A 24,780-nucleotide genomic window follows, 5' to 3' on the forward strand; every position below is an offset into this window, starting at 1 on the left:
TCTCTCTAAGACCTCCTTCAGAGCTATAATCTCTGTGCTGTTCAAATTCTGACTTCCTGAAGTAAAACCCCCAACATTCATGTGTAGATCATCAGTACACTACAAAACAGTAAGGAATCCAGCACCAACCCATGCAGTCTGCCATTAGACATAGAATTCCAGTCACAAAAACAATCTTTTGACCATCACCCTCAGTCTCCTTCCACAAATCCAGTTTGCCATTACCCTGGGTGATAGCAAGGACTGCAGATGCCGGAGTCAGAGTCCATACAGTGTGGAGTTGGAGGAACACAGCAGGTCAGGCAGCCTCAGAAGAGCAGGAGAGTCAACATTTTGGGCCGAGATTCCCCTTCAGGACTGGGGAGGGGGAAGAGAGCTGGGAAATATATAGGGGGAAGAGGGGTGGGGCTGGGGGAAGGTAGGTGGGATGGTGATAGGTGGATGCAGGTAGGGGTAATAGGGATTGGTCAGTGGGAAGGGTGCCTGATGGCCTAAACGTGGAATTCACCAGTTACAAAATCTCCCACCCCCAGCCTAAGCCCATGTTCAACCTTACCTCTCATCCCCATCTCCTTGACCTGACACTACCTGTCCATCATCTTCCCCGCGTATCTGCCCCACCATTCCCATTGACCAGTCCCCACTAACCTTACCTGCATCCACCTATTGCCATCCCACCTACCTTCCCCCAGCCTCTCCCCTCTTGCCCTATTTGGTTTCTAGCTCCCTTCCCTCTCCCCAGTCCTGATGAAAGGTCTAGGCCCGAAATGTTGACTCACCTGATCCTCTGATGCTGGATAACCTGCTGTGTTCCTCCAGCTCCACACTGTATTGCCGTTGCCCTGGATCCTATTGGGTCTTACTTTCCTGACCAATCTCCCATGTGAGACCTTGTCAAAAGCCTTACTGAAGTTCCCCACATTCACTGCACTGTCTTCATCCAGGCACCTGTTCAAAAAACACAATTAAACCAGTCAGACATGATCTGCCTGTGGGAAATGCATGCTAGCTGTTCTTTATTAATTCTTGCTTCTTCAAATGAAGATTAACTCTGTCCCTCAACTTTTTCCCAACACTTAATATTAGACTTGCTGGCCTATGGTTCCTAGGTCTATCGTAAACACCTTCCTTGAATGATGGTGCCACCTCTCGTCCACCGACACCTCTATTGTGTCTAGAAAGGATTTGAAAATTAATGTCAGGACCCCTACAATCTCCTTACTTGCTTTCCAAAGTAGCATGGGATACATCTCATCTGGGTCAGGGGAATTATCCAATTTTATGCTTGCTAAAACTGCTAATACTTCATTCCTGTCAGTTGTAATTTGTTCAAGTATATCACAGTCCTCCTCCTTGGTTTCTATAGTTACATTATTTTTCTCCATTGTGAATACAGATATAACGTAGTAATTTAAAACCTCAACTACACCTTTCAGCTCCACCAACAGTTTACCATTTAAGCTGCAATTGAGCCCTACTCTCTCTGGTTATCCTGTTAAGACCATTAGCGTGGGAGCAGAAGATGGCAATTTAGTCCATTGAGTCTACCCTACCATTCAATGAGAGCATGGCTGATCTGTTAATCCTCGACTTCACTTTCCTTTATCCCTTTAATGATTAGAAATCGGTCTATGTTAGCTGTGAATATACTAAACAACCCTGCCTTGAAGGTCCTCTGTGTAAAGGATTTCATAGATTCACTGTCCTCAGGAAAAAAACTTCCTTATTTCTGTCTTAAATGGGTGACTCCTTATATTGAGATTATGCTGTCTTGTCCTAGACTGTCTTACAAGGGAAAACAACCTCTGCGTATCTACACTGTTAAGCCACCTCAAGAATCCTGCATGTTTCAATAAGGTCTCCTCTCAGTCTTCTGAATGCCAAGGAGCATAAACCCAGTGTACTTCATTCAATATATCCATTCTTTGATCGGGGACTACAGCTGTTCACAATTTTCCAAATGTGGTCTGACTAGTGCCTTGCATAGTTTTAGCAAGACCTCCCTATTTTTATGTTTCATTCCCTTTGAAATAAATGCCAATGTTCTACGTTGCTAATTGCCTGCTACATATGAGTCCTTGCTTTTTGTGTTTCATGCATTAGGAGCCATAAGTCACTTTGCTGTAGATTTCTGCAGTCTTAGCCATTTTAAATAATATTGACCAATTCTATTCTTCCTGCCACAATGCAAAACCTCACATGTTCCAACATAATATACCACCTGCCAAGTTTTTTGCCAACTCAGTTAACCTATCTGTATCTTTCTGTGGACACCTGGTGTCATCTTCAGTACTTGCACACCTCCCTGTTATTACCTAGTGATATTGTCCTGGATTACAAGTCCAGTGGACTGATAAATGTTTTGGGAACCTGGATTCAAATCCTACCATGCCAGATGGTGTAATTTGAATTCAATAAAAATTTGGAAAAACCTAATGCTGACCATGAAAATGTTAATTGTTGTAAAAACCTATCTGGTTCAGTACAAGCAGTTTCTGGATTGCAAATGTGTTCCATTCTGAAGTCTGTCTGCAAGTCAATTTGTACACAACAGAACACATTGCAGGACAGTATAAAATAGCCATTCGTAAGTCGAATCTTTAAAATTAGACCACCTGTATGGGATCACATTCGTAAGTTAGATGTTCATAAATCGGGCACTCTCTGTAATGTCCTTTAGGGAAGGAAACTGTTGTCCTGACTTGGCCTTGCATGCATGTGACTCCAGATCCACTGCAGTATGGTTGACTTGTAACTGCCCTCTGAATAACTTGATAAGCCATTCGATTGTATCAATTGCTAGGAAGGAAAAAAGGAAATTCAACAGGCCATCTGGCATTGACTGAAGTATTGGAAATGACAACACCAAATGCAGGCTTGAGGGCTAGTGCCAAGTTTGGGAGAGCTGTCTCTGATGCTAGTTGAGCAACAGCCTGACCTTGTCATACTTTTAGAATCAGAGGTGGTTGCACAGAGGTTTACAGTCAGGAACTGCCCTAGGAATGCTCAACACTGACTCTGGAGCTCATGAAATCTCTTGTTGATTTTTCACCCCAGGTTGTGAATTTGTATTTCTCCATATTAAACCCACTTGGAGGAAGTGAGAAGGACACAACGTACTCTGGGTGGAGTGCTTCAATGTCCACTACCAAGAGTGACTCAGCAGCACTACTGCTGACAGAGCTGGTCAAGCTCTAAAGGACATAGCTGCTAGACTGGGCCTGCGGCAGGTGGTGAAGGAACCAACGAGGTAAAAACATACTTAACCTCCTCCTCACCAGTTTGCCTGCTGCAGATGCTTCTGTTCATGACAGTATAGTAAGAGTGACAAATGCAAGTCCTTTTGGAGACATAATTCCATCTTTATATCAAGAATTCTTGCATCATGTCATGTGGCACTGTCACCATGCTAAAATGGACTGTACCATTACCATCAAGCCAGTGGAATAACTGGTTCAATGAAGAGTGTAGATGGACATGTTGACAACAGCATCCAAAACTCAAGTGTCAACCTGGTGAAGCACGCCCAACAGATCAGATCTAAGGTCTGCAGTCATGCCACATTGAATTGTGAATGTTGGTGGGCAATTAAACAACTCACTCGAGGAGGATGCTGCATATCTCAATCCTCATTAATGGGTGAGTCAAACACATCGATGCAAAAGACGAAACTGAAGCATTCACAACTATCTTTAGCCGGGAGTAATGAATGGAAGATCCATCTCACCCTCCTCCAGACGTCCCTATACATCAGTGATGTCAATCCTCAGCTAACTCAATTCACTACACGTGATATAAATCAACTTTTGGAAGCACTGAATATTGCAAAGGCTATGAACTCCAAGAGCATTTTTGCAATAGTACTGAAGACTTGTGCTCCAGAATTGGCTGCACCCCTGGCATTGCTGTTACAGCTAAAATACTAGCACTTAGATGAACATATGGAAAATTGCCCAGGTATGTTCTCCTCACAAAAAAGAGGACAAATCAAATATGGACAATTATATCAATATACTCTTCATCATCATTAAAGTCATGGAAACTGTCATTAACAGTTCTATCGAGCAGCACTTGCTCACGTGTGTCCAGTTTGGTTTCCACCAGGGCCATATGACTCCTGATCTTCTCATAGTTGTGGTCTAAACATGGACAAAAAAGTTGAATTTCAGAGGTGAGCTGAGAGTGACTGCTGTTAACGTCAGTGCTGTAGTTGACCAAGTGTGTTGTCAAAGAGCTTTTAAAAACTGGAAACAGTGGTTCTCAGGAATCAATATCTGTAAGATTGGAGTCATGTTTGACCAAAAAGATGTTGGTTGGAATTCAGTCACCTGTGCAGGAGTTTGTCATTGTAGTGTCCTTGGTCCAACCATCTTCAGTTGCATTGATGTTTGCTCCATTATAAGATGAAAAGTGGGGTGTTCGCTTATGATTGCACAATATTCAGCACTGATCGCACTTCCGGATAGTGAAACAGTCTATGCCCAAAAGAAGCCAGATCTGGACACTTTCCATGCTTCAGCCATCAAATGGCAAATTGCATTTGCATTTTCCAAGTGCCAGTTAATGGCCATCTCCAAAGAGAGACTATAGGCGTTACTCCTTGACAGTGGCATTACCATCATTGAATCCCACTATCAACATTCTGGGAATTTAAGGAAAGGAGATGGCTTAGTGGTATTAACTCTAGACTATTAATCCAGAGACCGCTGTAATGTTCGAGGGACCTGCTTCGAATCCTACCATGGCAGGTGGTGGAATTTGAATTTAGTTTAAATGAAAATCTGGATTCAAGAGTCAAATTGATGACCGTGAAACTTGTCAATTGTTGGAAAGAACCATTTGTTTAACTAATATAGTTTAAGGAAGGAAGTCTGCTGTCCTTACCTGGTCTGACTTGCATGTGACTCTAAACCCACAGCAATGTGTGCCATGTAGGCAATAAATGCTGGCTTATTCAGCAACATACACATCCTGTGAATGAATGAAAGTAAAAGTTACTCTTGACCAGAAACTGAACTGTACTAATTGTATAAGTGGCTATAAGAACAGGTTACAGGTTGGCAATCTTGCAGCAAATAACTCACCACGTGATTCTCTAAAGCACATCCATCCATCTACAAGGCACAAGTCAAGAGTGTGATGGAATTCTCCCCACTTGCCTAGATGAGTGTGACTTCATCAACAGTCGAGAAGCTTGGCGCTATCCAGAACAAAACAACCAGCTCGATTGGCATCACATCCACAAATATTGACTCGGTCTACCATTAATGCTCAGTTGCAGCAGTGTGTACCATCTACAAGATGTACTGTAGCAACTCACCAAAACTTCTTAAGCAGCACCTTTCAAATAACTCCTTTCTAGGACCAGGCCAGCAGATTCATAGGAACACATCCACCTGCAAGTTTCGTCTTTAAACACCTCACCATTCACACTTGGAAATATGTCACTGTTCTTCTCTGTTGCTGGGTCAAAATCCTGGAACTCCCTCCCTAACAGCATTGTGAGTATACCTGCAGCAAATGGACTGCAGGAAGATAGCTCACTGTCACCACCTCAAGGGCAATTAGGGATGAGCAATAAATCCTGGCCCAGCCAGCAAATAAACTGAAACTGCATGCATAAATAAAAAAAATTGTCATCTGTAAACTTGGAGTTTGTGTATTTGCTTCCATCATCCAAGTCATTAATTTATATTGTAAATGGTAGCTCCAGCGCTGAGCCCTCTGGCATTCCATTATTTACAGGTTGTCATCCTGAAAATTCCCCCGTTATTCCAACTCTCCGTCAGGAAATGATCTTAGAGAAGTTGATGGGATTAAAACCCAATAAGCCCCCAGGGCCTAATGCTCTGCATCCCAGAGTACGTAGTGTATGCATTAGTGATCATTTTCCAGAAGTCTGTAGACTCTGGAAGAGTTCCAATGGACTGGAGGGTAGCTACTGGACGTCCACTCTTTAAAAAAGGAAGGAAAGAGAAAATGGGGAATTATAGGTGGGTTAGTCTACATCATTGGGGGTTGGGGGTGGGGAATGGTGGAGTCAATCATTAAGGATGTAATAACCGAGCATTTGGAAAGCGGTGACAGAATCAGTCCTAGTCAGCATGGATTCACTAAAGGAAAATCATGCTTGACAAATCTTCTGGAATTTTTTGAGGAAGTGACCAGTAGAGTAGACAATGGTGAATCGGTTGATATTGTGTATCAGGACTTTCAAAAGGCTTTTGACAATGTTCTACACAAGAGATTAGTAAGGAAAATTAAAGCTCGGTATCGAAGGTAATGCATCGACAAGGATAGAGAACTGGTTAGCAGACAGGAGGCAGGGAGTTAGAAAAAATGGGTCCTTTTCAGAGTGGCAGGCAGTGAAGAGTGGAGTGCCGCAGGGTTCAGTGCTGGGACTTCAGCTGTTCACAATATACATTAATGATTTGGACGAAGGAATTGAATGCAATATCTCCAAATTTGCAGATGACACTAAGCTGGGTGGCAGTGTGTGCTCTGAGGAGGATGCTGAGAGGCTGCAAGATAGCTTGGACGGGCTGGCTGAGTGGGCACATACTTGGCAAATGCGATATAATGTGAATAAATGTGAGGTTATCCACTTTGGTCGCAAAAATAGGATAGCAGATTATTACCTAAATGGTGGCAGTTTAGGAGAAGGTGAGGTGCAACAAGACCTGGGTGTCATGGTGGAACAGTTGCTGAAGGTTGGCATGCAGGTGCAGCAGGTGGTGTGGAAAGCTAAATGGCATGCTGTCTTTCATAGCAAAAGGACTTGAGTTTCGAAGTAAGCATGTCTTGCTGCAGTTATATAGGATAACAAGGTGTAGAGCTGGATGAACACAGCAGGCCAAGCAACATCAGAGGAGCAGGAAAGCTGATGTTTCGGGTCTAGACCCTTCTTCAGAAAAATGCAATATAATGTGGATAAATGTGAGATTGTTCTGAAGAAGGGTCTAGACCTGAAACGTCCGCTTTCCTGCTCCTCTGATGCTGCTTGGCCTGCTGTGTTCATCCAGCTCTACACCTTGTTATTTCAGATTCTCCAGCATTGGCAGTTCCTACTATCTCTGCAGTTAAATAGGGCCTTGGTGAGGCCATACCTCGAGGTTCGCCAGATTGATTCCCAGGATGGTAGGACTGACATAGGAGGAAAGACTGGATTGACTGGGCTTGTATTCACTGGAATTTAGAAGGAGGCGGGGGGGGATCTCATAGAAACATATAAAATCCTGATTAGAATGGATAGGCTAGATGCAGGAAGAATGTTCCCAATGTTGGGGAAATCCAGAACAAGGGGTCACAGTCTAAGAATCAGAGGTAAGCTATTCAGGACTGAGATGAGAAAGAATTTCTTCATTCAGAGAGTTGTGAACCTGTGAAATTTTCTCCCACAGGAAGCTGTTGGGGTTAGTTCGTTAGATATATTGAAGAGGGAACTATATGTGGCCGTTGTGGATAAGGGGATCAAGGGGTATGGGGAGAGGATGGGAATGGATACTGAGATTGCATGATCAGCCATGATTGTATTGAATGGTGATGCAGGCTCAAAGGGCCAATTGGCCTACTCCTGCACCTATTTTCAATGTTTCTGTGTACTACTTTATCGACTGCCTTTTGGAAATCCAAATATATTTCATCTACTGGCTCTCCCTTATCTATGCTGTTTGTTACCTTCTTAGGCAACTGTAATAAATTTGTCAGGTATGATTTCCCCTTCATTTAAGTCATGCTGACTCTGCCTGATTATATTATGTCTTTCTATATGCTTTGCTATTACATCTTTTATAGTAGACTACCATTTTCCCAATGGCAGATGTTAGGCTAACTTGCCTATAGTTACCTGTATTTGCCTCCATCCCTTTTTGAGTAAGGGTGCTACATTGGTAGTTTTCCAATGCTCGGAGACATTTCTAGAATCTAACGATTCTTGGAAGGTTACTGCCAGGGCGTCCACTATCTCTGCAGCTACTTCCTTAAAGTCCGAGGATGCGTTCCATCAGGTCCAAAGAATTCAACAGCCTTTAGTCACATTAGTTTGTCGAGTTCTTTTTCTCTATAGATAGTATTGTTTATTTCCTCTTTTTCTTTAGCCACTTTATTATTTAATGTTCTTGGAATGCTATTTGTGTTTTCTACCATGAAGAATAATGCAAAATATTTATTCAACTCTTCTACGATTTCCTGACTCCCCATTATTGTTTCCCCAGCCTCATTTTCTAAGAAGCATGTGTTCACTCCTCCCTCTCTCTTCCTTTTCATATATTTGAAGAAATTCTTGTTGTCTGTTTTTGTCACTTACTAGTTTGCCCTCTTTGTTTAGTTCTTTTTTCTGTCTTGGATTATTTTTCTGGTCATCTTTTGTTGGCTTCTAAAACTTTTCTAATCCTCTGATTTACCACTCATTTTCACTTTGTACATCTTTTCTTTTGATTTGATACTGTCATTAGCGTCCCTGGGTAACTATAGTGGACTTATCCCCTTCCTAGAATCATCCTTCCAATGGTTTATCTTTGTTGTAAGTAGAAAAGCTACTTTTTAAAACATCTGACATTGTTCATCAACTGTCTTTCTGCTAAACTCCTTTCCCACCAGCAAACTGACAAAATCTACCACATTATGGTCACTATTTCCTAGAGAATCTTTTGTTTTGATATTTAAAGTGCCTCGTTGCATATTACAAGGTCCAAAATAGCCTATTCACTGGTTGGATCCACATCATAGCGTTCAATGAAGCTATTCTTAATACACTTCCTTGTGGCAGCCCCTTGCTCCTAATATACCTATGAAATGCTTAGGATTTTCCTTTATTTTATCCACCGGCATTTTTTAATGCCTCCAATGTGCTTTCACCTTTTTTTTAAAGTAACCTCCCTGCACTTTCTATTTGTCTCCAAAGCTTCTGGTATTCTGAGCCCTCTGTGTCTACTCTAAGCTTCCTTTTTTTCCCTTATCCAATCCTGCACATTTCTCAATATCCAGGGTTCTTTGGAATGTTTGGTCCCAGTCTTCACCATTACAGGAACATCTTGACTCTAGATTTTATTAATTCCTTCTCGCAAGACTTCCACTGCTCCAATGTAGATTTTCCAACAAATAGCTGTGCCTGGTCTACTCTGGCCAGATGCAATCTTATCACGTGAAATTTCGCCTTCGCTGAATACAAAAACTTTAGTTTTGGTCCACTTTTGTCCATTTCCACATCTACCTTAAATCTTACTGAGTCATGGTCACTATCATTGCTTTACTGCTTGAAAATAGGTCCAACACAGCCCTTTATCTTGTAGGCTTTTCTACATGCTGGGTTAAAAAGTTCTCCTGCATATATTTCAAGAATTCCATTCCTGCAAAATCTTTTAAAGTGTTCTATCCCAGATATATTAGGGAAGCTGAAATCTCTTACTATAATTACCCATTTATTTTGACACTTCTGAAACTTGCCTCCATATCTGCCCTTCTATCTCTCCCTGACTATTTGTGTGTTTATAGTACGCTCTCAACAATGTGGTTACCCCTCTTTTTTGCTTTTAAGTTGGACACACATGGTCTTAATTGAACAGTAATTCACATATTGATGAACATTGTGACACCCCTTCCTCTTTTACAATCCTCCCTGTCTCACGTGAAGATTCAGTAACCTGAAATATTGAACTACCGATTCTGTACTTCTGTCAGCCATATCTCTTTGATAACAATGATATCATATTCCTAATATCCTTAACTCGTCTGACATACTAGAAAGATTCATTGCCATCCAACCTTGCTGAGCTCTCTCGTGTCTTGTCTTGACTATATATACTCTGCCTGCAGATTGACTTGGGTCTGCATCACTACCTATTATACCTCTACTCCATGGCCAATTACCATATCAAATTAGTTCAAACACAATCCAACAGCGCCAGCAAACCCCCTAAAAGGAAGATGGTCCCTTTACTGTTCCATTGGTTTTATCCTACCTTCCCCAGAAATGGACTCAGTGATCCAGCAAGGTGAGGCCCTTTCTCCTGCATCAAGGCTTCGGCCACACTTTTATCTGCCTATTCCGGTACTCGTGGCACTGGGAATAATTCAGAGATTCTGACCTGTGAGATCCAACTTTTCAATCTTCTGCCTTGTGCCCTAAATTCTTATTGCAGGACATCACCCCTCCTCTTACCAATGTAGATCATGACCTCTGACTGTTCCCCCTACAAAATGCCCAGTAGCCTTTTAGTGATGTCTTTGCTGGCCAAGGAGACAACACACCATCCTGACGTCACATCCCTGGCTGTAGAAACAACTGTCTCATCTTATTATTGAGTGTCCTACTGCTGTAGCTCTTCTTCTCTGTCTGCTACCCCATTGTGCAGCTGGCATGTGACTATACTCCTCAGATGAACCATCATTCTCACCATTTTCCATCACAGTAACACTGTTCTTGAGTGTAGTGCACTTTACGGTTTTTCTGCCTCCCTTCCGAGTGACCATCACCCATTTCTTCCCTGACTCTACTTCCTTAGGCAGTGTAGTGACCACATCTAAAACCATGCTATCCATGTAACTTTCAGTCTCAGTGCAGTGCCTTGAGCCTATGTTCAAGCTCCAATGACCTGTGCTGAAGCTAATCAAACCAGTGGCACCTCGTGTAGATGTGGTCATCTAAAATTTCCCACATACTGCAGGTCATGCAACACATAAGACTAAGCTTCTTTACCCTACTTTAGTTTAAAAAAAATCTCCTACTCAATTTTTCATCTTCTTTTAAACAGAAACTAGTACACTTAGTTTTGCTTAATGCAGCAAAATTGACAAAACTAACTTACTCACTACATAACAATTAGCTTATTGTTTTGCATTGCGTATCTAAACAGGTTGATTAATTTTTTTGTAGCGGGTCATCTGCAATACTGGGGTAATTGTAAGGAGGCGGAGATGTGTAAAGGCTATATTCATAAATATACTAGCAAGGAACAGATTTATATTTTGTTTCTTTGTACTTTGCCACTTGGCTTAAATCTATTGAACATCAAGGAAGTTCATCAAATAGTTTTTCTATAAAAACTTCTGAATAAAATTATTCATTATACTGTTGCATAGTAGTCTTTGTATGTGGCAATTTGCACATTTGCGCAGGAAACGGGGGATCAAGAACACTTGCCAAAATTGATGTAATTTGTTCTGTGTTAACCAATTATGCCCCAAGCAGAAGCATTGCATCAATGATAACAAAGTGTGGAGCTGGAGGAACAGCAGGCCAGGCAGCATCAGAGGAACAGGAAAGCTGATGTTTTGGGTTGGGACCCGAAACGTCAGCTTTCCTGTTTCTCCGATGCTGCCTGGCCTGCTGTGTTCCTCCAGCTCCACACTTTGTTATCTCTGACTCTAGCATCTGCAGTTCTTGCTATGTCAGCTCTGCATCAACACTTTTCAGAGAATATTTGGACGACAGAGGATCAATTTTACTTGAAAATTTGTTGGCCAGTAATTTGACACAATTGTTTATGTGGCCGAATGTCATATATTAATCGTTTCGGTTGTATTTCTTCATGTGTTAAAATAACCAGTGGGGAAGGGAAAAATACATTGATTTTTTTTCCCAAATTGACCTAAACTTGGATGTCAAGGTGCTATCATCTTATCCATCCTGTATGAATTTAGCAGGTTAGAATAGTTGGAGCACTTTAGTTGGATCATAATGATTGTAGAAAAAAGCAGGTGTTACAATGTTTTGAATTGTAAGAACACAACTGTAGAAATTGGAACAGGAAAGGACTATGCTACATGTTGAGCCTGCTCTGTCATTCAGTACAATTATGGGTAATCTTGGGCTTTGCTTCCACTTGACCACCTGCTCCCATATTCTTTGATTCTCAGAGACACCAAAAATCTATATTGTCCTAATAATAATTTTCCTGATGGCGCATCCTCAACCAAAACTCTAAAGATTCACAATCATCTGAGCTTGGGAATGTCTCCTCATCAAGATATTTATTGTAAAACTGTGCACCCCCGTTTTAGATTTTCAGATCTTACCATCTGTCCAGTCAAACCCCTTCATGATCTGGAACATTTCAATGAAATCACATCTGATTTTTCCCAACTCAAGAGAATATATAGCCATTTACTCTGTCCCCTCATCATAGGACGTCCTCCTCATCCGAAGGACTAATTGAGTAAACCTTTGGAGGAATACAGCAATACAAGAATATCTTCCTTAAATATGGAGGTCAAAATTGCATGCAGTAATCCCAACTGCCCAAAGTTTAGCAGTGAGGCTTTTTGTACTCCAATTCCCTTGCAAGAAAGCCTTACATACCATTACTTTACTAATTGCTTACAGTGCCCGGTAATTGGTCACAGTCCACAAGGACATCTCTCTCCATTTGAGACAGTTGGTAGTACACATCATTGGGCCGACATGGTGGCTCAGTGGTCAGCACTGCTGTCTTACAGTGCCAGGGTCCCGAGTTCAATTCCATCCTTACGTGAGATAACAAGGGGCTGGATGAACACAGCAGTCCAAGCAGCATCAGAGGAGCAGGAAAGCTTAGTGACTGTCTTTGTGGAATTTGCGCATTCTCTCCAAGTCTATGTGGGTTTCCTCCTACTGCTCTGGTATCCTCCCAAAGACCAAAGATGTGCAGGTTATGTGGATTGGCCATGAGAAATTCAGGGCTAGAGGTGTAGGTTAGGGTCTGGGTAGGATGCTCTTCAGAGGGTTGGTGTGGATTCAATCGGCCAAATGGCTTGCTTCCACACTGTAGGGATTATATGATTGTATTATCACTTGACCCAAACCCATCAGACCTGGCTGAGCTGATATCCCCTCACCTGATCTCCAACCCCATGAGACCTGATACCTCTGCATCTGATGTGCAATGTCACCCAACCTGTTGATCTGTTCTCATCAAATTCTGTTTACCAAGTGCATTGTTATATACCTTCCTGATGATACATTGTAGAACTTTCCTGAAGACTGATATCTTGAAAACTGGTAGTTTACTGTTTTCTATCTCTCTCCATTCTTGAAAAGTGTTGTTGAATTGCTAGCATCCAACCAGTTGAGACCATTCCAGAATCCAGGAAACTTTTTAAATCGTAGCCAACCTATTCACTATCATTGCATTTAATTCTTTTCAAGCCTTAGGATGTAGACTATCAGGTCCTGGCAATTTATCAGTTGTTACCTCATTGCATTTCTCTATACTTTTTCTCTGCTGATGTTAATTACTTTAATTGCTTCACATTTGATGTACCTCGGCTGCCCTCTTTTTTTTTTTGTATAACTTGCATTTTCCACTGTGTAGATTGACACAAAGTGAAGAAGACAAAGCTACTAGTTCAGAGGATGTTCTGGTAGCTGATGGAGATGGAAGTAAATTAGAGTCATAGAGATACACAGCACGGAAACAGTCCCTTTGGTCCAACTCATCCATGCCTACCAGAAATCCTAAATTAACCTAATCCCATTTGCCAGCATTTGGCCCATATCCCTCTAAACCCTTCTTATTCATATACCCATCCAGATGCCTTTTAAATGTTGTAATTGTATCAGTCTCCATCACTTCCTCTGGCAGCTCATTCTATGCACTCTGCTTGAAAAATTTGCCCCTTAGGTTCCTCTTAAATCTTTCCCCTCTCACCTTAAACCTATGCTGTCTAGTTTTGAACTACCCTGAGGAAAAGACCTTGTCTATTTCCCTATCCATGCCCCTCTGATTTTGTAAACCTCTATAAGGTCACCCCTCAGCCTCTGATTCTCCAGGGAAAATACCCTCAGTCTGTTCAGCCTCTCCCTATGGCTCAAACCCTCCAACCCTGGCAACATCCTTGTAAATCTTTTCTGAACTCTTTCAAGTTTCACAATATCCTTCCTATAACAGGGAGACCAGAATTGCACGCAGTATTCCAATAGTGGCCCAACCATGCCACAACATGACCTCCCAACCCCCTATACACGGTGCACTGACCAAATCTGGAATTGCTGTTCTCAGTTATGATGACCATGGAACTAACATTGATTGTCATAGAAACCCATCTTGTTCGCTAATGTTCTTTAGAACAGGAGACCTGTCATTCCTACTTAACCTGGCCTAACTGTGTCTCCAGACCTATAGCAATGTGGCTGGCTGTCTGTAAACTGCCTTCTCAAATAGCATAGCATGCCACTGTGGGGACCTAAGGGGTTCTGAGGAAGGGTCACCGCACCCGAAATATTAACTCTGTTTTTTTCCTTCACTGCCAGATGCTGCCAGACCTGCTGAGCTTCTCCATCAACTTTGTTTTTGTAACATGCCACTCAGTTCAATCACAGTTTGGGAACAACAACAAGTGCTGGCCTCACCAGCAGCGTTTGCATCCCATCAAAGTCCAAATTAAGTTATTTGTTTAAGGACACTGCCACTTCCCAAGTTAATTTCTCCTACCTCTTCTTCTAAGGGACCAACTTAAGCTACTGTCTTGCAATTTATCTGCTTTATGACAGGTGAGGATGTGTTAATTGGTTCTTCTCTTCAACCCCTGCAGTTGGCCTCAAAAAAGATTTATGTTCTTTAGCACAGGTCTATACATTTCGTCAAAATGTAGTTTACAACGGTTTCCACCAGCAACAGTAACCAAGTACAATATTTTTAAGTGAAAAAAGAGCAAGTTTATGATCTGTTAATTCCAAAAGCAACAATAAAGGAATATACTTTTTCAAGTCCATAGCATGTTCTTTGACCTTTAGATTTTAACTTGTGACTATAGTTATTTAATTGGTGTTTTGTATCCTCAGCAGAATCTTGCAGTAGTCTTTTGAGTTCTTTGTGTCCTGATGTTTCTGTCAAATCAGTCCTGTCACCAGGCACTTTTCCTCATGAGAGACGGAGAGTATTTTCAGGGTTTGGTTCTGCTGCCACAATTCTATCCTCCCTTTGCTGAGATAAGCAGCTGCTTAAAATGCAAGGTTGTTGGCTTTAAGAGGTGTATTTTAAGTAATTTCCAGCAATATCTGTTTTGTAAAGTTCCCAAGCAGAAAATGAGTTGCTTTTCTTCCTGCTTGCGCTAAGCTTTGCTTGAGCACTGTATCTAGCCTGTGATAGAGATGTTGGCCAGGGAACAAAGTGATGTGTTGAAGTGGCAGGCAACTGGAAGCTCAGGGTCTTTTTTGTGGATGGACTGTAGGTGTTCTGTGAAGCGGTCACCCAGTCTAGGCTTCATTTCCCCAATGTAGAGGAGACCACAGTGTGAGCAGTGAATGCAGCAGACCAGATGGGGTGAAGTGCAGGTAAAGTGCTGGTTCACCTGGTGTTTGGCCCCTGGATTCTGAAGAGGGAGGAAGTAAACGGGCGGGTGTTACACCTTTTGTGGTTGTAGGGGAAGGTGCCATGAGGATGTGGGGGCATATTGGGAGTGAGCGAGGAATGGACTAGAGTGTCCTGGACGGAATGGTCCTTGCAGAAGGCTGATAGGTTAGGGGAGGGAATATATATCTAGTGGTGGCATCCCCTGGAAATGGCAGAAATGGTGGCTAATGATCCTCAGGATGTAGATGTTGGTGAGACAGTAGGTGAGGACAAGTGAACCCCAACACTGTAGTGGGAGGTAAAAGACGGGGCAAGGACGGGGCAAGGATGGATGTGCGGGAGATGGGTCGGACCTGGCTGGGAGCCTTGCTCTCGGATACTTCCTCCTATCTCTTCCTGGACCATGACCCCACCATGTAACACTTGGCATGTCCTTACCCCAACCCTCTCAGACCAGGCCTTGTTATCACGTAGACTGCTATTACACACAACCCATTGCTAGCCACTAATTATCCCCATTAGTAGCTATTCATTCTCCTAGGGTGATTGTTATCGACTCCTTGTCTGTCCAACTGTTATAGATTCATACAGCATGGAAACAGACCCTTCGGTCCAACTAGTCCATGCTGACCATAATCCCAAATTAAACTACTCCCGCATGCTTGAGCTTGGCCCATATCCCTCCAAACATTTCTTATTCATGTACTCATCTAATTGTCTTTTAAATGTGGTAAGTGTACCTGTATCTATCACCCTCCTCCCCCAAGAAGTCCACTCCCCACATGAACCACTCCCCTTGTTCAAAAAAAAAAATTGCCCCTCCTGGCTTCTCCAAATCTGTGTTCTCTCACATTAAAAATATGCTCCCTTGTCTTGAAATCCCCCACCCGAGGCAAAAGACACACCATTCACCTTATCTATACCCCTCATTATTTTGTAAACCTCTATAAGGTCAGGTGTCAACCTCCTATAGTCCAGTGAAAGAAGTCCCAGCCTCTCCAATCTCTCCTTCTAACTCAAATCATCTTCTCTCTCTTTGGGCTGTATCTGCACCTATTATTTACTCCTTACCCCCTCCCCACATGCTATCGTCTGCATAAAAACCAATCGTTTCCTAGGTGCCATCAGTTCTGAGGAAGGGTCACTGGACCTGAAACATTAACTCTGATTTCTTTCCACAGATGCTGCCAGACCTGCTGAGCTTTTGCAGCAATTTCTGTTTTTGCCTTTAGGAATGTATATTTTCAATAATCTTCGCTGGGAGAAGGAGTTTGGCCAGTTTATTTGTGTTCTTCTAGAATTATGTCTCTCTTTTTGTAGTAGGCGTGAAAAAAAAACACAGCAGGCATCAGAAATGTGGACTTTTACGAGGAATTTTATTCATATTATTAATAATTCAGATCTCTGCTTTGATAACAGGATTTGTCATTCTTAGACAAATTGTTGGCAATGTTTCTTTTGTACTCCTGTGAAATGTCTTGGGATGTTCCATGTTACTGACATGGCAAATACACACATTATATTATCATTAATGGTGTTACTTTTTCTAATATTCATTTTTTTTGTAGAAGTGTTGTGATAGCTCCTAAAAAGCCTTTGATTGCTGCTGGAAGTGAAACTGTAACTCCTGCTGCCACAGATGCAGTTAGTGTGGTCTCTACTACTGACTCTGCTGAGAATACTGCCATTGAGCCTACAGGTAAATCTCTGCAATTTTTTTCCTGGTTTGGTATGCCAGAAGTACTTTAATGACTCATCCTAAAATGTAATATGAAATGTTTTGAAATTTAGAACCTATTTCCAACTTAGCTAATATTAACCTAAGTGATTTATATTTAACTTATTAGGTTGAAATGTTTCATCAGAATATCATAACAGGTTGTTTCCAACAAGATGCCTTGTTGAAAGGCAAATTTGAAATTTCCTGTTCTTTTGTAGTTTGCGGTGATTGATTTCTGGAAAGGACTAAATGCATTTGCATTTCATACAAAGTAGCTTTTGAAACTATCTTACATTAGCTCAGCAGATTCATTGAAAAATTGAGCTGCTAATATGCTGTCGTGACGCAACGTTTCATCTTGCTCTCCCAGTTAACTGAAATGGATCCTTTCAGAATATGGGGCCATATGTTCTTACTGTTACAGATCTTTGTTGATGCTGTTGAGAGTGCTATTAGTGTAGCAAAATTAAGGTAGATAATTAATGTTTGATAACACATGACTCTGGTAACTGCCTATAAACTGCTGGTATCCGAAATCTCTGAACTACTTAAAATTTTTTATACAACTGACATTTTCTTTTGAATTATTATGTAATTAATTGTCTCCTAAATGAAATATTTTTAAAGTTACAAACTATGGAATAACCATAGCATCCATTATGGTTGTCTTGTTGATTTTTTTTTTCTCATGCTGTGTAAGCTTCTTTTAAACTAGTTTACAGTCCCATCATAAAAAGCTGCATTTGTGTCAATGATAACTATTTGATATTATCGGCAGGCACCATTATGTATAAAAAAAAGTTTGGAAATTAAGCAGACCTGCAGTAAGCAAGTACAGTTTTGTTCAAGCTTTTTCCATGTTTTTACCATATACTAGTGAAGCCACTACTAAGTTAGTCACTGATGAATTTGTGTAAACAATGGACTTTCTCAAGGAGGATAGCAGATGGATGATCTATTTGAATTTTCTTTCAAGTCTTTACCAGTGTCTGTTAAACTGCCTTTCAGAAGGAGCCAGTTTATCAGTGAGGGATTAACATAGATAAATCAATTTGCTTGCACATGTTTGATTGGGCTACTGCATCTGGCCAGATTTACTTGATTTGCTGCAGTCAGTTTGGACATATTTAACTCGTATGCACATTATGGTTTAAATTGGAACTTGGAGTTTTGTTTTGGCCAGTATTGTTTCTTCAACATGTTAAAAATTAAGTTCTTTTCATCACTATTTGTATGATATTTTATTCAAACTAGTTGAACTTGAGAAACATATGACAGTTTCTTCCTGTTTTCCTCCCAAATGTTGATTGCTTTCAAAAACTAAATGAGAATCGCTCCATGTATCAAATTCATGTATTGGTTAAAAAAATTACTTAATAACAAAAAATCTTGCTAGATTTCAAAGCAACTTTAAATGCTTGCTTTGAGACATTTGGTTAATGTTTAAAATTCTGTTTAAAAGCCGATCAAGTCAGATTTTTTTGTAGAGTTTGATCTGCTGATACCCTTAAAATTGTGGGTTCCTTACCAAAGGAGACTTGTGCACCCATTAGAATGTTTGTTGGCTGAGAAACTTCATTCCATGATTGGCGTTTGAGGCTGAAGACAAAATTACAAGGTTGGTCAAGTTCAGTAATGTAGCTGGGGCACAGATAGTACTTGAATTTTTTTCCAGTGTTTTAGGCTTGAGGTCATGGAAGTATGAGTGATATACCAGGCAGTAGAGTTTCAGATGGTATTGATGTTCAATACTGTTGGTTTATCGTGTCTCATGGATACCCAATTTTGAGCTGCTAGATCTATTCTTAGTCTATCCTATTTAGCACAGTGGTAGAAACACAACATGATTGAGGGTTTCCTCAATATGAAGGTGGGATTTGGTTTCCATAAGGACTGAATAGTGGTAAAGGGATAGTAATAAGAATATTCCTATAATAATTGACATTTTATTGTGTGGTTTTGTTCTAACATTGTTATTAGGTCCAGAAATGTCCTCCAAACTGCTCCTCAGGACCAACCTATACGTGGCAGAACCACACTTCCTGGCTCATAGTCACTTCCTGGAGACTTCCAAGCTTGATAGTCCCCGCACACTTCCGTCTCCCAAGGCAGTGGCTGAAACAGCAAGTGTCTGTGATAGACTGTAGTCCACAGGTGGTAGAACAATGCAGGAGAGCCATCAAACTTAATCTGGACTAGAAGGCATCAGTTTTGGCCTTGAAGCCCACGTACAGCTCCCCTGCTCAGTCTTACCAGCTATGAGCCAAGATCTGCTGCAGGATTCTTTGGCCCTGGTCAGCATCGAGTGAGAGAGAAAATGGAGAAAGTGCACGAGGACACCCTGTAACCCTCATCAGTGTCATAATTGCACTTCTGAAACAATAGTCGAAAGGTCTGGACTTGTATTTGGAGAATGTGAGTTCACATCCCTCCAGGGCCGTTTCAGGATTGAAATTCTGTTTACTGAAAAGATATTTGGGAATTAAAAAGCCAGTGTCAGTGAAGAATAGTTATGTTACGAAGTTGTTGGCTTTCACTAATAACTAACAGCTGGACTAAAGCTTTCAGGGAAAAATACCTGTCACATACTCCCAAAAAGGCCTGTTATGATCAGGACCATATTGGGGACTGGACAGAATTTTAAAAGTTGATCATGTTGAGGTTGCTCCTGAAGCCACCCTGTTACTACAAAGAATAAAACTTAACAACAAGCTATTTTAAAAATAAGGGCTGTGACCTAGGCATCAAATGAGGATGCACCAAAGGCAAATCCAGGCAATCTGACTCTAAAATTAAAGTTGTGGAAGAAACAATATGGCAAATATTCTCAAACCTACTTATTGACTGACATCCCTGTCTTATCCATCACTGTTGTTCATAGTGTCAGTAGGGATTTTCCCGTGGATTTTTCAAGATCTCCTAAGGTTTGATGGTTTCAGATAAACTTCCTGCGAATAACTACCTTATATCTTCTCTTAGCTTTGAATTACTTCCACTTGGAGGAAGCATTCAGGGGAGTGAGGGCACATACTATGGACAGGGGTCATCACTAAATGTGGTTAGTTTGTAACACATCAGCAACTGACAGAGTTCAGAAGGATGCTGCCAGACTGGGAAGGTAGAACATGGTGATGTAACCAACTTTGAGAGACCAACCTTCTCGACCTCATTCCTGTCAATTTGCCTTTGCAGGTGCGTTTGTTCATGAAAGCATCGATGTGAGGTGTTATTATACTGTCTCATTGGAGAACAAGTACCCTCCTTGCACGAGTGGATGGTCCATGAGTGACAGGACCAATTTGTCATGGGATAGATTACATAGTTCTATAAGCTTCAAGCTTATTGTTCTAAGTTCAAATTGACTCAAATCAGCATTTAGCAAAATTGTGTTCTGATCTTCACAAATTGTACCACGATGTGTATCTTTATGGCATTGTACATTCATCATTATTAAGCCAGGTCATCAAGCTTGCCTTAAAAATAAGGTTTCAATTTGTTGAAACAAGTCAATAAAAAGTTGAATGTTGAAGACAGCTGAATATTTGACAATCTAGGAACAGTTCAAAGCTGTGCAGTAGTGCCATATTCAATTACAAATGGTGGTGCACAATTCAGCAATTTTGGGAGGAAGTAACTTTGTGAGTATGTATTCGAGTGAGACAGTGACTGAAATATTTCAACCAAATAATTAATAATTGATCTTGTGAGGTCACCATCCCTGATCCCAGTCTTCAGGTGTTTTGATTAACATTATGTGGCATGAAGAAATAGTTGGTTACTAATTACAATGAAGGTCATGGGCCATGACAACTTTGTGGAAATTGTGCTCAAGACCTACACTCTACAGCTTGCTAAATTCTGGCCAATGTGTTCCAAGACAGCTATAACACAGGTGTCTACCTGGCAATGGAAAATTGCCCAGTTATGTCCTGTCCACAGAAAATGCAACAAATTCAGGGGAGGTGCTGGTTTATCAAGTAATCCGGATCCCTAGACTAATATTCTGTGGCCATGAATTAAAATCCTATCATGGCAGATAGTGAAATTTGACTTCAATAAAATATGGAATAAAAAGCTAGACTAATGGTGACCGAGGTCACCAAAGATACGTATACAGCACCTTCCAAGTGTACAACAACTTCCATCTCAAAGGGTAAGGATAGCAGATATAATGGAAAGTCACTACCTGCACGTACCCCTCCAAACTATTCACTGCTCTGACATGGAAATGTATTGCTATTCCTTTGTTATCGCCGAGTAAAAATTGTAGAATTCCTTCCATAAAAGCATTGTGCATCTGCTCACAGCCCATAGACTGCAGTGGCTCAAGAAGATAGCTGACCACCACCTTCTCAAGGGCAACCAGGGACAGACAATAAACATTGGCCAGCCAGCAATGCCCACATCCCATGAGTAAATAAACAAAAGTCATCACCATCGATTGGCATTTGTCAAAACATATTGGTTCATTAATGTCCTTCAGAGAAGGAAAATTTACCTCCTTACTTGATCTCGCCTACTCTTTAGTAGTGTGGTTATCTCTTGACTCTGGGCAACTAGGAATGAGCAGATAAATACTGACCTAGGCACCGATGCCCTCATCCCTTGAAGAAATATAAAAAAAACCTGATAAACTACTGCCTTATCTTAGTACTTTCGTTCTTCAGAAAAGGGATGGAAAGAATCACTGCTGTCACGTAACCTCTTAAATCATGCTCAGTTTGGGTCTGTCAATATGGTTGGCTACAGATCTCATTACAACTGAGTTCGATAATGAGAGGTGAGCTATGAGTGCCTTTGAAATCTAGTCAACATATAAATGTGTTACACTGTAAAAGCTTTTGTAAAATTAAATTCTGCAGGCCCGGGTTCAAATCCTACCACAGCAGATGGTGGAATTTGAATTCAATAAAAATCAGGAATGAAGAGTTGAACGTTAACAATGAATCCACGGCCGATTGTTGGAAAAACCCATCTGGTTCATTAATGTCCTTTAAAGAAGGAAACTGTCATACTTGCTTGGTCTGGCCTGTGTGTGACTCTAGACTCACAGCAATGTGGTTGACTCTTAACTAGCCTCTGGGCAATTAGGGATGGACAATAAATGCTTGCCTAGCCAGCAACGCTGTCATCCCATGAATGAATTTTAAAAAAAATCAGTGGGGCATAGGCTCTCCTACAGGATTTGGAGAGATGCCTGCATCTCAGTCACAAGTCTCAGGATACTCGGGTTAGATTCAAAGTTTACCTATCTTAAGCTAATTCACCATTGACCATCATAAGGTGAAAATTTGGACTTTTGATGATCGACTGTTTTCAGCTCCATTTGCAATTTCTCAGGTAATAAAGCATTTTAGGCATACATGTAACAAGAACTTATCATTAAGATGGTGATGCTTGTGAGGACACCAAAGTCTGATTTATTCAAGGCCCAGATCTTACTGAATTGAGTAGATTTTAATTTTATTTGTCGTTTAAAGGATTTTTCATCATGTAGTTCACTGATTTGTATTTTGATGTTATTTCTAAAATGCTGCTCAGACTGGGTCGCTTAAAGCCACTAATGCCCCACATATTGAGATCTATGGCTTTCTTCTTGAAACCCTATGATGGATTATGGATATTAATCACAAACCAGAGAAAATTTAGCAGTAAATATTACAACCCTGAGATAACCTTATCCAGTAGAAATTTCTGACTAGCTGCAGGCTTGGGTGTAATGACAGCAGTAAAACTACATGCATTAATTTTTGTAGAAAATTACAACACAATGCAGGCAAATGTACATCAAATTTCAGTTTTAGTATTTTGTCAATTTATTTGGACATGGTATGTCACGCCTCTGTAGCCATCGCATCTTGAAGTTGGACTTGAACCCAGATCTTTTGGCCCAAAGGTAGGAACATGAGTGATGTACCACAAAACCCTGCCTCAAGGTTTTCTTTGAAAACAATACTTTATTTTTTGCTGATAGTGGTGACTTGCTAATTGAGAATTGTCAGACTAATTCTTGTACCATTCAGAACACCGTTTGGTGATATGTTGCTATTGCTTTGGTACATTCTGTTGGAGCTGCTTGTTATTGGTTGCACATACTTTATACATGTTGATGACATTCCATACAATTGTACCATTGTTGTTGTTTCCCTGCACTTCCACACTCTGTTTTTTAACTTCAAATCTAACCAGTCAGTGCACACAGCATTTGAAGTGCATACAATAAACTGTATGAATATGAAATTTGAGATCACATACCCAGTGAATGTTTCTTTTGCAAAATTCTTGTGTCTTCAATTCAAAAATCAAAGCTTGAAGTATTGGAAATCAGGTAGCATCTGTGGAGAGTGAAATAAGGTTAACATTTCAGGTTAATGACTCATCAGAATAGATTATCTAATAATCCTTTTCAAGTTACCAACCAAAATTGCGATTAATTCACGTTTTTCAATTAGCTGTATGTAATGTATTAGACAACACAAGTTGAAGATGTATCATTTTTAAAGAATAATGCAACATTTGTATTTTTGTTTTCCTGCTTGGCCCTCTTTGTTTGACAAATTTTATTGTCTCATTTTGCTTTCCAAATTCAAATTGAACTCCTCCTTGAAAATTGTACTGCACCAATTCTTAAGTAGGTTCCACATAATTTTCAAGAAAAACATTATCACGAAAAATCTTGAAGACCCCATATGTTTTAATACACAAATAGTTCATGGAGAGCACTCCGATCTATCATACCAATTTTGCTGAATAAAAAAGTATTGGCATATATTTTGTCAGTAAATTTGTTGATGGAATTCTCTTAGGTGGTGGACCATCCAACTCAAAACTGCCATCTGTTCAAACTGTGTCTCCGATGCCAGAGGACTCTGCAGCAAATATGAGGTAATTTTTTTTTAATTAACTTTTCATCAAGATCTGTTATGTTGCTTTTCGTTTATTTTTTCATTTGGCTGTTCTAAATGGAATTTGGTACAGCTTGATCTTGTGAAAAGAATTCCAGTTTTATTTACTGAGAATCAATTGTTACCATATAAAATTAGGTATTTAAACATGTGATAAACATTTGACATAATGGAGTGTGTTTCTGCTGCATTTAATACAACCGGTGGACAGAGTCTAACAAATGAAATGTACCAATATTTCAAGTTAAAAGAAAATACTCCAGATGCTCAAAATCTGAAATGAAAAACAAATCACTGGAGAAACTCAGAAGGTTCTGGCATCATCTATAGAAAGGAAAAAAAGTTAATGTTTCAAGTCCAATATGAGTTGTCTTCAAAAGAATGTAAGATAGAACCTATTGGAGTTTCTCCAATACTTTGTTATTATTTTAAGCTAATATTTTGATCTCCAAATCATAACTTTGAAATAATTTAGCTTAATTTTGTATCTTCAAATTAATCAATCATCATTGCAAAGTTTTAAATGTAACAATTTTCATTACCAATTTAGTATCACAGCAAGGCTCGAACGTGCACTGGAGAAGACAGCCCCTCTTCTAAGAGAGATTTTTGTGGATTTTGCTCCTTTTCTTTCACGTACTCTACTGGGTAGTCATGGGCAAGAATTGCTCATTGAGGGTACAAGTAAGTTTTCAAGTATAGTCTAAAATATATTGCAGGCTGCATTGAATTATATAAGATAGTTATGAATGATGTAGCTGAGTCCTCCTTTACTCTTTGTTCTTTCTCTGTCTCACTCTCTCACTCATTCTCTTTCTGTCTCTCACTTCTTTTGTTCACTCTCGCATGCTCTCCCCCTCTCTCGCATGCTCTCCCCCTCTCTCGC

General features: G+C 40.5%; 1 protein-coding gene across 4 annotated transcripts in view; it reads left to right on the forward strand.

Annotated features, from left to right (window-relative positions):
* LOC109934644 (lipopolysaccharide-responsive and beige-like anchor protein) overlaps nucleotides 1-24,780 on the forward strand; it is a 722,782-nt gene that overhangs the window by 108,431 nt on the left and 589,571 nt on the right. For all 4 annotated transcript variants that reach the window (XM_048614313.1, XM_048614252.1, XM_048614407.1 and 1 more), the window contains exons 17-19: nucleotides 16,838-16,968; nucleotides 23,796-23,874; nucleotides 24,445-24,578. In XM_048614313.1, coding sequence (XP_048470270.1) covers nucleotides 16,838-16,968; nucleotides 23,796-23,874; nucleotides 24,445-24,578 — 344 coding nt within the window. The remainder of the gene's footprint in view (nucleotides 1-16,837; nucleotides 16,969-23,795; nucleotides 23,875-24,444; nucleotides 24,579-24,780) is intronic.

Source organism: Rhincodon typus, chromosome 1 (assembly GCF_021869965.1).
Source record: "Rhincodon typus isolate 14 chromosome 1, sRhiTyp1.1, whole genome shotgun sequence".
NCBI classification, from domain to species: domain Eukaryota; kingdom Metazoa; phylum Chordata; class Chondrichthyes; order Orectolobiformes; family Rhincodontidae; genus Rhincodon; species Rhincodon typus.